Below are 16,231 nucleotides of genomic sequence, written 5' to 3' on the forward strand. Positions count from 1 at the left end.
GACGGGATGTGTGTGTGTGTGTGTGTGTGTGTGTGAGTTACCTGTATCTCGGGTGTTCAGAGGTGTCTGAAGGCGAGCGTTCAGGGATGGACAGAGAGGTGGTGGAGGAGAGGGTGGTGGCGATGGAGGCTGTGGTGGCCTCCTCGAATGAAGGAGGAGTGCAGGGAAGAACATCTGCCCGACCTTAAAACAGACAGAAGGCAAACACTTAACCAAAACCGTTCAGATGTAGGACGAGTGGGATCTTTAAAAAAAATAAAATCTGAGACCCCTTGACAATTCCCAGTATCTTTTGATTTAACTGTACTACTGATGACATTTCTTGCCAATTTAAAATATCTAAACTGTCATTTAGAGCTATTTTGCATGAAATAATTAAAAGACACCATGTTTTCAGAAATGTTTGGATTCATTTTTTACAAAAAACAATTACAACATTTAAACTTCAGAAGAGTTAAGAAATAAATATTTGCTGGAATTGTTCAGTTTTTTACTCACAGCAAATAACAAATGTTTTTTTTTCCAGACCAATTTTCATTTTCAGATGTAGAAGTTGTTCTAAATATCTTGATTTGAAATTTGGAAGAAATGTTCTCAGATCTTTAAAATAAAACAATACAAAAAACAAAAAGTGGTTTTCAGAGATGCGATACGTATCAGGAAGGTGTACTTTTTTTGAGTGACCTTGGAATGTTCATTTATATTTTCAACTTGCTTTAGCTGGACTAAATGTGATTTTATCTTCTTCACATTTATGCAGAACCTTCATGAGTAAATGTGATTGGATGGTAAATTTGGTCTTTAAAAATATACTATGACATGATTCGCTGCAACTGAGAAGGGCATTTCATGTGACGAAAGACTAATAGAGCTCAGCAATCAAGAATGTTTATAAAAAGTGAAATACATTACAAAATATGATTAAAAAAATAAAATTTGACTAAAAACAGGATATTGAGGTGACAATGAAGAGGTTTTAAAACGTTTTAGCTACAAAAAAATCATATCAAACAAACACAAACAGAATAAAACAAAACATCTTTTGAGGTCGCTGACATGAGCTAAGGAGTAAGAAATGAAAATAAATATGAAAAACTTAACAAATAAACAACACAAAGAAAAACTAAATAGCAAAAACCAAACTTAATAAAATAAATAAAACCAAACACCAAACAAAACCAATAATATCATTGTAGTCAACATAACAGACTAAATTAAAGCAAAAACACATCCAAAACACGTAAAAACAGCATAAAACAAAATGTTCTTGGGGTAGTTGACATTAACCATGGACTGAAAAATAAACAAACAATTAGAAAAAAATAAACAAATTAACTTTAAAAAGTAAAGGTTAAGTCAGAATTGTTACCCCCCCTAAAATGTTTTATACTTTTTTAAATATCTCCCAAATGATGTTTAACAGAGCAAGGAAATTTTCACAGTATGTCTGATTATATTATTTCTCCTGGAGAAAGTCGTATTTATTTTATTTCAGCTACAATAAAAGCTGTTTTAGATTTTTTTAAAACCCATTTTAAGGTCAAAATTATTAGCCCCTTTAAGCTAACTTTTTTTTTTCGATAGTCTACAGAACAAACTATCATTGTACAATAACTTGCCTAATTACCCTAACCTGCCTAGTTAACCTAATTAACCCAGTTAAGCTTTTAAATGTCACTTTAAGCTGTATAGAAGTGTCTTGAATGTTATCTAATAATCTATTATTTACTGTCATTATGGCAAAGATAAAATAAATCAGTTATTAGATATGAATTATTAAAACTATTATATTTAGGAATGTGTTGAAAAAAATCTCTCTGTTAAACAGAAATTGGGTAAAAAAAAATAATTGGCTAATAATTCTGACTTTAACTACACACACAGTTGAAGTCAGAATTTTTAGCCCCCCTGAATTATAAATCAATATTAAAAAATAAATAAATACATATATATATATATATATATATATATATATATATATATATATATATATATATATATATATATAAAACAAAACACCAAACAAAACAAACAATATCTTTTTATAAACATGACAGACTAAATTACTTCAAATTCAAAACAAAACATATAGGTAGCAGTATTTTAGCTGTCAAAATGAACTATGGATAACCTAAAAAAATCTAACCAATAAAGTGAAATAAAAGAGAGAAACAGCATGAATAAAAACAAATGTCTTTATTTGTTAAAACTAGCATTTTGAAGCAAAAACAAAAATAGCAAATAAACTCTCACAATACTGACCATCATCCTCCAGTGTGGGGAAGCTGCGGGCTCCTCTGAGGTCGTAGATGTTTTCGTCCCTCATGAAGGGCAGCTGGCTGGCAGACCAGGCCGCTCCGGGTCCACAGTATTTGCCCACCGCCAGACCCCCCCGACCCCTCTTTGACGGAGACGATTTTAATGCTAAATGAAATCGATTTTTGATTAGAACAATGAAGAATAGGATTTTCCTGTTAAAACTTTCAATTTTCTTATAGGGGGGTACTGATATTGCATTCTTTATATTATTGGTATGTAATATTTAATTTTGCATGCATTTACATCTTTTGTTTTAAATGTGGATACATTTTTCCATCATATGTCACTTATTTATATAAAATACACTTTTTACAAAACATCTACGTAAACAATTAAAATAATAAAGAAATTATATTTCATACATTTTTTCGTTTTAGTTAAACTTCGTAAATAAAAAAGCATTTTTAGTTAGTTATCATTTATCATGATTAAAATACATTTTTATTGTTTTATTGGTGAGAATAGTCAAACATGCTTTCCTATTAAAATCCATATCAAACCAAAAGTGCTTCAGGGGTAGTTAATGCGTCAGTGCTCTTTGGGTAAGGAATTCATAAAGATTAACAAGAAAATCAAAAGTCCAAGGCACTCGAAAAGTAAGTGAAAAAAATGTAAACGCTTTTAGTAACAACAACATTTAGCAACACTTGCCTTCATCAACATATTGTTGAAAATGTAGCTATATATCTACATATGTGTATGTATATGTATATATATTTGTATGTACATGTATTAGGGCTGCACGATTAATTGAAAAAAGATTGTGGTCTCGATTCGACCCTACACACGATCTTAATGCAACTTTTCTACAATTCAGCCAAATGTATTTTCAAGGTCAGGAAAGAAGCTCAAAGGCAGTCGCCCAAGTCTTTACATTGTTTTATACACATTGCTCAGCAACATTGACACCTCCAAATGGTGTAAAAAGTGTTACAAACTGTATTTATAAGATATAACTCACCCAAATATTTAATTTCTGTCTTAATGTAATGATGTATTCATGGCCGTGAAATCACAAATGAGCTGACACACTGTTTACTACCTAGAGGACACGCGTGTGCCAATGATGTCTACTTTAGTGGACAGAAACTGCATAGGCCTCAGAAGAAAATGCCAACACACAATGAACGTGTAGTGATGTTTGAAGCCATGAGATGCAGAGCACAGATGCTATTAACAATTGTGAAGGTAATTAATAATATAATAAAACCAACACTGAGATACTTAAGCCGCCTTTCCACTGCACACACGACAGTCGGAATACGCCCCTTTGTGGCAGTCGCACAGAATTTTTAGTTCTGACGTGCCCCATGGCAGAGAAGCTGTTCTCGCAGTGTCCGAAGTAAAGGAGTGCAAAAGCAAGATCCAGTATTCTCTGTGCGTTTACCATGATTGAATGAATGAATGAATGAATGAATGAATGAATGAATGAATACTAGAAACCCATAGACGGCTAAAAAATTTTGGAGACAACATAAAAAATTATATTTCTATTATTTTATTACATACATTTATAAATATAAATGTTTTATATATATATATATATATATATATATATATATATATATATATATATATATATATATATATGAGAAATAGTAGCTTATTTGGTTATTTTTTTAATTTAGAAAAAGTATATATATATATATATATATATATATATATATATATATATATATATATATATATATATATATATATGTATATATATATATATATATATATATATATATATATATATATATATATATATATATATATATATATATATATATATATATATATATATATATACATACACTTTTTCTGATTCAAAAAATAATCAAATAAGCTACTATTTCTCATCTCGCGTGCACACAGACAACACTGGAATGCATCACATCTGGTCGGCCGGTCTAGTCGCAGGAGTTCAAATATTTCAACGGATCCGCAGCTCAATTCAGATCCGAATTTTCCACATATGAAGATGATCGGAACTCCACGCAGCTCCCGGACTACTCTCTTTATTGGAAATGAATGACTTTCGGTCTGTCGCTTGTCGTGTGCAGTGGAAAGGAGGCTTAAAGGCATTTTAGAATGACCAAAACAACATTTCAGATGTTTTACTATGTGCTCAGCCTGCTGGTTTGTTCATTCACAAACATTTTTATCATCACATGATCTCTTATAACACAATCACATGACTTTTTTAAATGCACATACTGGAATTTGCTTGGTAAAAGTCCTTCCAGCGTAGTTTATGCATATTTTTTCTAATCGAATAGTTTATCCTACTCAGTTATGTGCATTTTCAACATTCATGCACATCTTGGTTTCCATCAACCATATTTTTATGCGCATATCAAAAATGGGTGTAAAAACATGTGGATGGAATCAGCTATTTTCTATATTGTTTACATCATAGGTCTCAAACTGGATTACTGGAGGGAGACAGCTCTGCACAGTTTTGCTACAACCCTATTCAAACACACCTGATCCAACTAATCAAGGTGTTCAGGACTACAAAAGACTATTAAGCAGTTATGAGTTGGAGGAAATTGAAGCTAAACTATGCAGAGCTGTGGCCCTCCAGAAATTGAGTTTGAGGGTGTTTTCACACTTGGTTCATTTGCCTGGACCGTACCCAAGTTCGATTGTCTCCCCTTGCCACCTCCTCGGCTGGTTTGTGTTCACACTGTCTTTTTTCCTTCTGAACTCCGGTACGCTTGCGTCATCGAGCTGCTGTTTTGTTTACGGGCGTTGCTAGGTGACGGCCACGCAAGAAAGCGCCGAAATGGAAAGACTTCCGCACATCGTGGTCATTCTGCTTTTACTGAAAGCTTTTGGACATACAAAAAAGCACATCACACAGCGTCTGCAGAAGCTGTTTTTGGAGGAGACAAGCAGACATCCCTGTGTTTGCCCTGGCTCAGTCCCGCGCGTGTCACCAAGGTACGAAACAAGACACACACACGAACAAACGAACATTATGAAAGCGATAGTTTGCTGTACAGTTGGCAGTTCACTGTAGTTCACTTCCGTTATTTGGTATTATTGCATTCGCATCTGAAGTGAACCGTACCAGAGTTCGCATGATCCGTACCCCAGACCACTTCATTCAGGCGGACTCGGGTACGGTTCACGGGTCCGCACCCGGGTTCAGAAGACGCATTCACACTAGCTAAACGTACCGTACTATGACGTCAAACGAACTCGGGTGCGGACCAAAAGTGCTAGTGTGAAAGCACCCTGAGACCATTGGTTTAGATATTTAATTGTGTCATGTGACCATAGCGTTCAAATGAACTCCGTAGGTGCTGTTTTATAGAACAGCCATGTTAATAAGGCTTTTGTTAATAACGTTAATAATTTACTTTTCAAGTGTTTCATGTTTCATGTTCAAATGAATGTGATTCTGTAAAACAAATATAACTTACAGGAAGTCTTTCTGAACACAGTAGAGCTCATGAACCTGAGGAAGCGGTCGGCGTAGAAAGACGGTCTGTGAACAGACACCGTGTCCTGAAGAGGAAAAAACAGACACAAAGTGAATAATTTCAATCAATCTGAAAATTAAAGCACATATTTTAGTCAACATCTTTTAAAATGATCACGGTTTCTTCGATAATTACTGCTCGCGTTTCTTTGATAGATCTTAAAATTTCATTGAGCAGACATTCATTTACAATGTCTAGCCAATATAAACTTAGCTGAACAGGTAAAACAGTTAACACTTTCCCTCTCAAGGCAGTTTCAGTCAAGTAATAGATTTCTGTCAGTTCCAGCTGACGCGATTGAGATATTCCAGTTCCAGCTCTATAAATAACTTAATTAGCATCTAAATGAATCTCAGTCCGTTCTCAGTATGGCGTAGTCTGATGCGTCACAGGCTGGATTGGAGAAATCTCTGCTTTATTCACAGCTGAGCCGAGGAGAAAACAAGTGTGTGTGTGTGTGTGTGTGTGTGTGTGTTTCATATCCAGCAATAGCCCAATTAGCACATCCTCAGAGACAAACAGACCAAAATTAGTGTGCGTTTTAACAAGCATTTCCTCCAAAACCCCATAATTCTCACTAAACTCCATTCATGCTAACAAACCGCAGCAGATCCTGCTTTATTAATATGAAAATAAAGGACTTATTGTGAAGGTCAGAGACCACAGAGTCTCAAAACACAGCTGGACTTTAGCTACGTTTTTCATTCAAAGTGAGAAGAGCTGGAAGGTCTCACTATTTAATTTTTTTTTTCCAAGTATTTGGCAAGATTCTCACCCCATCATGGACCAGAGCTTTCCATGTGTGCTCCAGCTTCTTTATTAACCTAGATGGAAATACAAATAAAAGTCAGTCCATTGTGGTTGAAGTCATTGTGGCAGCAGTGAATCACACTCTTCTTGATGGAAATGCTAAGTGACGCAGGTGGGAGAGTTTGACGCAAACACCTGTACGACTGCAAGATGTCGATTATTCCGATGTACAGTAACAGACGCTCTCCTCTTCCATTGACTGCAGGAATGCCACCCATCCTGAACCACAAAAACACACACCGCCATCAACATTTTTACACAACTTTAAAAAAGGAAGAAAAAGAAAAGCCCTGCTAAATACTAACATAAAACTTGTAGTTTTTTAGGTGACAAAGTAGCAAGTGATTAAATGATTTGGTTTGGCAATTTTTTAAAAGAAATCTGGCAACTAAATAAATTGAGCATGATAAAATATTAAACACAAAACACAATCTATTTGTTAGCAATTCATTCAGTTTCATATTGTGACACATTGTTCTGATGAAACAGGATTTTTATTCTCCTTTTGTAATCTCTACATATGTAAAAGGGCCATCAGTTGCTTTTTGTTAGAGAAAATGGGGTAAAATTGGAGATCATACCCACATGTTTTGAGACTGCCTTACAATTCAAGACTTTTGGAAACATGTTACAAAAGAAATAGATAACACGCCTTGGTCCAGTTGAGTACTTACTGGGAGCACTGTCCAAAGAAAAGATTTGTACTAAGGAAATTATTACTGGTTCCCCCCAAAATAGATAACAATACATTGAATGAAAGAAAGTCCTCCAAAGGTGGGTCAGTGGATTCAGAGTCTACAAATGAAGACTGATATTTTTCTGAAGAGTTGGGAAAGTATTACAGCATATTTAGATATGTATATTTAGAGGTTACTTAACCTATTACTGATGTAATCTGAGGTAACTACAATGTAACTGGATGTACAAATGTATCCCCTTAATGTAATTATGATGGCAGTACCTTTATTTTTAATTCATTTGTTTATTTTGTATTATTTTTCTTATTTTACTTCAAATTTTTATCATATAATTATTTGTTTATGCATTCCCTCATATGTCAGGGGTTAAATTGTTGGGGAAGGGGGATGTTCTTGAAAAAAATTTGAAAAATCACAAATAAAAAGGTTTAAAAAAACAAAAGACGATTTTTAACTGACAGGACAGTTACACTTTTAAAAGTTGTGTTTATATAAACACAATTTGCACCTTAGAGTTAGGTAAAGGTCAGCAAATACATCAAGAATTCCACATTAAAATTGCCTCTGTTTGCACATTTGCATTAAGCTTCTGTTTAATTTACTGACACAAATACTTAAATTCACATTTGGTTTGAACCCAATTTGGCCTTCCATCCACATTAAACAGTGTTTTAGGTGAAAAAAAGCGCATCTTTTTGAACTTGATGTTTTTTTGTGTGTTGCAGAGTGGACTGTAAAAATGGAGGCTTATAAAAACTATTTTTCGTTAAACTATTTTAACTAAATAAACTATTTTTCATTTCTCGTTATGAAAACAATTTTTCGTGACCAATTTTTCTAACCAATTCAGCTAAAATAGTGGATGGCATATTGTACAGAAGTTGTTTTGGATGCTCTACTTTTAAACGGCATTGTTAAAAACTCTTCGCACACAGGACATAAAGAGTCACACTAGGCATGGGACGATAACCGGTTTCAAGGTTTACAACAGTTTGCAAATGTCAAGGTTTTAAAACCGCAAAAAAAAATCTGTTATAGCATTCTTACAAGATATATTATTTTTATTGATTTTTTTTTATTTTATTGAACTTTTAATTTATTGTTTTTTGTGATATTTTATTTAATTTTTTAGGGCAACAGTATCCTGTTTCTTAAAATAAAATATATTGTGATCACACAACAAATATTTTTTTACCCAGATATTTAAAAAGAACATATTTTAGAGCCGTTATCACAGTACCATGAAATTCAAGGTTATCATACCGTCAGAATCTTATACCGGACCATGTCTACATCACACCGTGCCACACTACGTCATTTAGAAATATAAAAGTTTTTTCTATAAGGGTACACTCATTGGTGCCGCCATGTGACAACTGTTTGTATTACTTAGCAATGTTCAAAAAAATGTAAAGACACAGCACAGTGCACAGAGTGTTTTAGATGAAAATGAGCCACAATATAACAGAATTTAACAGGATAGTGTAGATGTAGTCTACGTTACTTTAGATAAAAGCATTTTCTAAACAATTAAATATATATACACACTTTTTTCAACGCATGCATAAATGCGTCACATACAGTGGGTACGGAAAGCATTCAGACCCCCTTAAATTTTTCACTCTTACCATCCAACCTGACAGAAGTGGAGAGGATCTGCAAGAAGGAATGGCAGAGGATCCCCAAATCCTTGTAGCATCTTTCCTAAAAAGACTCCAGGTTGTATTAGATCTATAGGGTGATTCTACTAAATACTGAGCAAAGGGTTTGAATACTTAGGACCATGTGATATTTCAGTCTTTCTTTTAGTCAACAATTCGGTGTTTTTCTGTCAATATGGGGTGCTTTGTGTACGTAATGAGGAAAAAAAGAAGAACCTAAACAATTTTAGCAAATGGCTGCCATATAACAAAGAGTGAAAAATTTGAGAGGGTCTGAATGCCTTCCGTATCCACTGCATATCCATATTAAAATATCATTTATACATCTCAAACATGGAGTAATCTGATCACTCACGTGTCATCGGTGTCGATGCCCTCTCCACAGGCCGACGCTCCCTGTATGGACTCCATGGCAGTGGTGTAAAGCGCTTTCTGTGCCAGCGGCCTCTTTTCATCACTGTTGCCCTGAGATCCTTCCATCTGCTGCTCTTTTGCCGCCTGATCGATGTTGTGAACGCCCAGCAGCAAACTGTAATCCATAATCTTAAAGCTTTCCAAGACCTACACACCAAAAAATATCTTAATATCAACTCCGAATAGACTACTGACCAAAGTTTGAAACCCGTATAATTCTTCATGTTTTAAAAAGAGCCTTTTCTGCTCAATAAAGATGCATTTATATGATCAAAAACTAAATTTATTTATGACCAAAACGTTTTTTTAAACAAAATATATTAATGATCTAGTAAGAAGTAATATAATTTCAATCATTATAAGATTTGCTGGTTTTATTATGATCAATTATTAGTAATACTGATTCTTTTTATTGTTGAAAACTTCTTCACTGCTTCATAGTTTGGTGGAAACTGAGATGCACATTATTTATAAAATTACTTGATGAACAAAAATCAAAATAACAGCATTTATTTGAAACGAAATATTATTTTTTTAACATTAAATTGTCTTTGATTTAATTTGAGCAATTTATTGTGTCCTTGATAAGTAGTGTATCTTAAGTGTATTTTAATGGCGCGTTTGAATGGTACTGTGTCACAGTTTCCATATGAATGCGAAGTAGCACAGCAGTTTTCTACAACAACAACAACAACAACAACAACAACAACAACAACAACAATAATAATAATAATAATAACGCTGGCAGTTAGCTCTCTGCAACTCTCACATGGTCGCCCACTAAAGCTAAGCAGGGCTGCGCCTGGTCAGTACCTGGATGTGAGACCACATGGGAAAGCTAGGTTGCTGTCGGAAGTGGTGTTAGTGAGGCCAGCAGGGAGTGGTCAACCTGCGGTCTGTGTGGGTTCTAACGCTTCAAGATAGTGAAGGGGACTCTTTACTGCTCAGTGAGTGCCGTCTTTTGGATAAGACGTTAAATCCTGACTCTCTGTGTACATAAAATATCCCAGGATGGTCTTTGAAAAAGTGTGGGGGTTTAAGCTCGGCATCTGGCCAATTTTTCCCTACTGGTCTCTGTCCATCATGACCTCCTAACCATCCCCATATCATAATTGGCTTTATCACTCTGTCTTCTCTCCATCAATTAGCTGTTGTGGGGTGCACGGTCTGGCGCAATTTGGCTGCTGTTGTGTCATCCAGTTGGATGCTGCACACTGGTGGTGGATGAGGAGATTCCCGTTATTGTGTAAAGCGCTTTGATTGTCTAGAAAAGCGCTGTATAAATGCAAGAAATTAACTAATATTTATTGAACAGCAGATCATAATATTATAATCATTTCCAAAGATTCATGCGACACCTGAAGACGGAAGTAATGATAGTGAAAGTGTAGCTTTAAATCAGGAATAAGGACAGTTTTTAACTACATTAAATAGGGAAGCACTTATTTTAAACTGTAATCATGTTTCACATTTTTACTGTATTTTTGATCAAATTAATGCAGCCTTGTTGAGCAGAACAGCTTCAAAAATATCTTTAAAATCCTACTCATTACAAACATTTATCTGGTTCAAATGTTTTGTCCTGTCCAGAACTTACCAAACAGTCTCTCTGTAAGGTCTTGACCAGGGCGTTGTATGTGTCTGTGTCCAGCATGAGTCCGTCTGGTAATTCCTGCATGAAGTCAAGGTCTTTAAAAGTTGGTTTTGCCTTTTCCCGTTCTTTTTTTGATGCCCGCCTTTTGTATGTGGACCCCTTTAAGTCGTATTTAAGGTGCATGCGCACCACCCTGGGCAAAACGTTGTTCATCACCACCATTCGAATGTTCTTGCCACCCGATTGTACGCAGTAGAGCCCGAAGAACTTGGGTAATAAGGTGCGAGGATTCTGATTCAAGTTCTGAGGAGACAAACATTTGAAAGATTAAACGACTAGCAGATGTAAACAAATACGCTGTGCTAAATGATTTATACTTGTATTTGTTGATTACATGGTTTGCGAACAGGGATGTAACGATTCACCTGACTCACGATGCAATGCGATTCACAATATTAATCTCACAATACAATTTTGGATTTAAGGTGAAGAAGAGCCCTTTCATTTTTTCTTAAATGCTGCACATTTTTTTTACAAAATAAAATATTTTCTGCCATAACTAAATTACTATTTTAAACCAACTTCCAACTAAAAAAGTGAATAATACAAATTAAAGAAGGCTCTTTAATTCAGACAAACTTAAACTGTGACCCTGCAGGGATTTGACATTTTTAAAAAGAAATATCAGCATGTTTACTGGCATAAGCAGAGGTCTTTACAGATTTACCCTGCTGATGAAAAATCTCTTTCATTGGGGACTGAGACAGCTGGTGTGGAGTGCAGTGTGTACAGAGGTGGTAAATAGGCTCTCTGCTCTACGGGACTGGTCACTGGCAGAAATAAAATTATAAAATTACTAATTATATAGTAGGATAGAGACAGAAGTTGAACATGATTACGATGATGAATAATTAATATTACTTGCATAATTCATTAATAGTATCATAGTGATTCATTTAAGAAGAGATCATCTGGAATGTTTTAAAATATTTTTTAATAATAATAAGCAAATTAAAATATGCATAAACTAATTTGAAAAGGAGAGAGTAAAAATAATCTAATACTTTCTCTTTCAGTCTGAAAAACATCTTCACACTTTCGCTATGAAAACACTGATGCACCGTGTAATATCCACAGCACTAATCAAAGCAAGTGGAGCTGCTAATCCTCCGGTTTAAGTGGTTTGGCTTATTAATAGCTTTTTGTATATAGATCTCTTTGGCAGTAGGTTTTCTCTGTCTTGACGGTTTATGTGCTGCATCATTTTCATTGTTCTGTTAGTGTAAGTAAACATCTTTTTGCACTATTTGCACAGTTTGTGTTTTGTCTGGTGCCCCTCACTGCTGTCATTTTAGTCTGCCGCCCCACCTCTTCCTCGCAGGTAAAGCAAGTTTGCGTCCTTAAACACAGCGCCCCTTCTGGATAAAACATGCATCGCGATTCGTTCAACATTTCTACCGGTTTGAATCGCAACCGACTAACAGTGAATCGTTACATCCCTATTTGCAAAATTTGTTTATTTATTCTACAAAGGAACAGTTCATCTTGAAATTACAATTCAGCTATAAAATTCTTCATTCGGGGTAACAAGAGGTTTCAAATACCCCAGGAAAGTTATACTGTTAGCAAACAGTACACTATTTAGTACACCGTACACAATACACACACTATTTAACAGTGTCAATGCTGCTTTTAATCACAATTACAATTAAATTTTGTACTATAAAGCACCTCTTCAGTGTTCCTTAACAGAAGTTTGACCTCAATGGACTGAATAGTAGTGATGTGATGTAATCAAAAAAAATGATACTGCTCACAGTGAAGCAGTGTACTAGAGCTAAGTTTTGCCATCATCATGTGATCAGTGACACCCGAAGCTTCATTTTCACCTATACCCACGTGACTACTTCGAATTTTGATTCAAAGGTTTGAACACCCTCGTGGATTAGTAAAGTGTATAGCGAGAGATTAGGCTTTGATTACATACATTTCAACTGTTTCAAAGCACTGCACCAGTCCCACGCACCAGTAATTCGTCTAAAATACAACAGTAATTTAGAGTAAAAAGCTTTTGAACCATACTAAAGTGTATTAGTGTTTTATTACAACGATCTTTAAAGAAGGCCACTGAATATTGTAGTATAGTGTGTAACGGAGGCTAGCTGGGAAGTGCAGCACAAAAGCCTCACTCGCCGGTTCGATTCGCGCTTGGAACGAGTGTGTGGGTTAAGGACCAGTTGGAATACGATAAATGTAAATACTTTTGATTACCTTGGATTTTACAACAGTCATCGGTGGTGTAATGTAACATACCTTATGCGTAAAAGTAATAAAATTAAAAGTAGTAAAAGTACAGTAATTGAGTAATTTGTTTGTATTACTATTGTTGTATCACTACATGAATGAGTTGGTCAGCTGTAAACGTTTGGCATTTTTGCAACAGTGCTTTCCAACACTTTTTTAACAGCAGAGGTCCTCATTGAGCTCGGATTTGAAAAGCTTTGAGTAACAATTCTTTTTCCGATACAATTGAGTCGAGCGCTTCACTGGTTCAGAAAGCTTCATTTCACCATCACTACTGAATAGAGGAAATTAATCCAAAAAAAGGTCCATGTCAAAAAAAAGTGGAGCCTCAGAACCACACCCACCTATTACATCATTGTCAGAGATCAATGGTAATTCAAATTTAGATTTGACCCGAGTTTGTAATGAATGATGCTACACCCGTTCATTTTTTAATTTTCGCTAATGAATTGCTCTTTATTCACATGATGTTGAAATTGTCATCTCTACAATATGTGAAAAATTTTTAATCTTATAATTATATACATCAATAACAAATTCTTCACATAAAAAAATTAATGACACTTTTAAACCATTTTTTAACTAACTTGAAGTTGCATGGGTCAAAATTGTATCTTTAAGAGAGAAAAAAATGTTACATTTTACAAAAGAAACATCCTAGTGACGTTCTCGATAATTACCAGTTACTATAAGCATCAAGGGATAATTACATTAATAGTTCTTATTGTTCGAGAGCATCCAATTTTGCTGGAAAGGAGCAACATCAACATTAATCAAAACATCTCCTTTTATATCCAATGGTGGAAAATAAATCAGAAGGACTCAGGAGGACAGTGAATGTTTTCTGAGGAACTATTCCTTTAAATTGCATTAGTATTAAAACACATTCACTTGAATTTACAAAATCATCAACAAACCTGTTTCTATATGGCATGCAAACCCCCATTTTTTCAGTAACCACTTCTAAATGTTAATTAATAGTTTAATAAAACAAGTTACACAATTGATTCCCCACTTAAAACACACCATTTCAACCAAAAGAAAAAAAGCTTTCATAAGTCAGTCAATTTGGTTTGCCAGCAAATCCTTCAGAACGTAGTAAATCCTGACCCCAATTAGCTTAAAGTTTATATCCTCTTAAAAAGCACCACACAAAAAAGGAAAAGCAATGAAGCAAATGTCCAACCTAAAGAAGCTTAGCGCGACACCCATCACATTCCCAAAGGTGACCTGTTCAACAAGATATGACAAAGAAGGAGAAACAGAAAAAAGAAAAGCCAAACAGAGTAAAATACCGTTTCTGTATGAGAATAGACCAATGTCAGTATTATTGCTGAACAATGACTGATCCGTCACCATTCATGGGCTCATTAGCTTCAGATGAATAGATGGAACAAACCAAACCAGCTGACACTGAGAAGCCATTTAGGCATCCTCTACTGAAAAAAACCCTTCATGTTCTCCTGGAAACCATGGTCCAATGGAGACAGAGTGCTTGAATGTGCACGGTTTTAAATGCTAATTGAGTCATTTATTTTTGTTATCCAGGTAAATAGTAGACATATCGCCTCAGGGGAGAATTTGTTTTAAAATAGCCTCTTGGCTAGTCTGTACTATTATTGTTTAACCAGGCAGCTGACTGTGTGATAGCGAGCAATAATACGCTGCAATTGTTTCGCAAAAAAAGAGAATAGCAACTTAAATTGTGTATTTTAGCCAAGCTTAAACATCAAAAGTATCCCACAATCAAATTATTTTTCAATGCTACTACCTACAATGTTTTTAAAATTAATTAAAAATAAATCTTAAAATCCTAAACAATTAAAACATTTCCTCATTAATAAATAATCGATCAACAACCAATATGGTGCCTTTATATTGTTACTAAAGAAATAACAACATAATAAAAAAAACAACACAACTCTGTAAATACAGAAATTATTGTGTCTTTAATAATCTGTTTAAGGGTAAAACAATAACAATGAGTAAAACCAGTTTCTGGTTAATTGCAAATATCGGTTAATAAACTGATATGGTGCTGAAAAATAAAACAATAAATAGTAAGAAAAGATATTGCCAGATACATTGTCATTCATTCTAAAATTGGCAAAAAAAAAAAAAAAAAAAAAAAAAAAAAATATATATAAATATATATATATATATATATATATATATATTTATATATATAGTACTGGCATGTTTATTAACCAATAGGGTGAGTGTAGCTTTATCCTATATATTATACCGTTATATTGCTCCTTAAGAAAAAACAACTTAATAAAAACAACATAATTCTGTAAATACTGAAATTATTGAGGCTCAAAAAATGAAAATAGTAGAGGTCTGAATAAAACACTTAAAAACACTTTTGAATGGCCGATATTTGGTCATAAATATTAGCTCAATTTAATGTTGGTTCAAAAAAAAGTAAATCAGTAACTTTTTCTTGGTCTCATAATGTTTAAAAACGCTAAACTATTACATAATTAAACATTGAAAAATCTGTTGAAGAATAAAACGGTAACAATGCTAAAAAGGTTGTAGGTTAAATGTAAATATCGGTTAGTAAACCGATATGGTGCTAAAAATAAAACAATAAAAAGTAAGAAAAGATGTTGCCAGATACACTCTCATTCATCCTAAAATTGGTAAAAAAACAAACAAACAAATATAGTAGTGGCATGCTTATCAACCAATAGAGTGAGTGGAGCTTCATTCGATATATTATACCGATATATTGTTCCTCAAGAAATAACAACATAACAAAAACAACATAACTCTGGAAAAAATGCTTGCAGATGCATTCTCATTAATTGTAATATTGGTAAAACATTATGGTATTGATATATTGTAAAAATTGAATGACAAAAAGTCAAGACAACAAATAATTTTATGTTGCTTTGACTTATTTTAACAAGTTTTTTTTTAAGTTACACAGACTTTAACTTAATATTT

The 16,231-nt window shown here is 34.1% G+C and overlaps 1 protein-coding gene across 9 annotated transcripts in view; it reads right to left on the reverse strand.

Moving 5' to 3' along the window:
• Window positions 1-16,231, reverse strand: part of pip5k1ca (phosphatidylinositol-4-phosphate 5-kinase, type I, gamma a) — a 44,849-nt gene that overhangs the window by 13,350 nt on the left and 15,268 nt on the right. For 8 of the 9 annotated variants that reach the window (XM_087304191.2, XM_087304190.2, XM_087304189.2 and 5 more), the window contains exons 7-13: window positions 10,976-11,275; window positions 9,320-9,525; window positions 6,741-6,824; window positions 6,571-6,619; window positions 5,736-5,820; window positions 2,263-2,424; window positions 42-183 (exon numbers count right to left, since the gene is read on the reverse strand). In XM_087304191.2, coding sequence (XP_087160317.1) covers window positions 42-183; window positions 2,263-2,424; window positions 5,736-5,820; window positions 6,571-6,619; window positions 6,741-6,824; window positions 9,320-9,525; window positions 10,976-11,275 — 1,028 coding nt within the window. Of the gene's footprint in view, window positions 1-41; window positions 184-2,262; window positions 2,425-5,735; window positions 5,821-6,570; window positions 6,620-6,740; window positions 6,825-8,433; window positions 8,912-9,258; window positions 9,526-10,975; window positions 11,276-16,231 lie in introns of those variants that run through there. The other variant, XR_015521875.2, reaches the window with a different exon arrangement.

Source organism: Danio rerio, chromosome 22, assembly GCF_052040795.2.
Source record: "Danio rerio strain M-AB ecotype USA chromosome 22, GRCz13ab, whole genome shotgun sequence".
Taxonomy (NCBI): domain Eukaryota; kingdom Metazoa; phylum Chordata; class Actinopteri; order Cypriniformes; family Danionidae; genus Danio; species Danio rerio.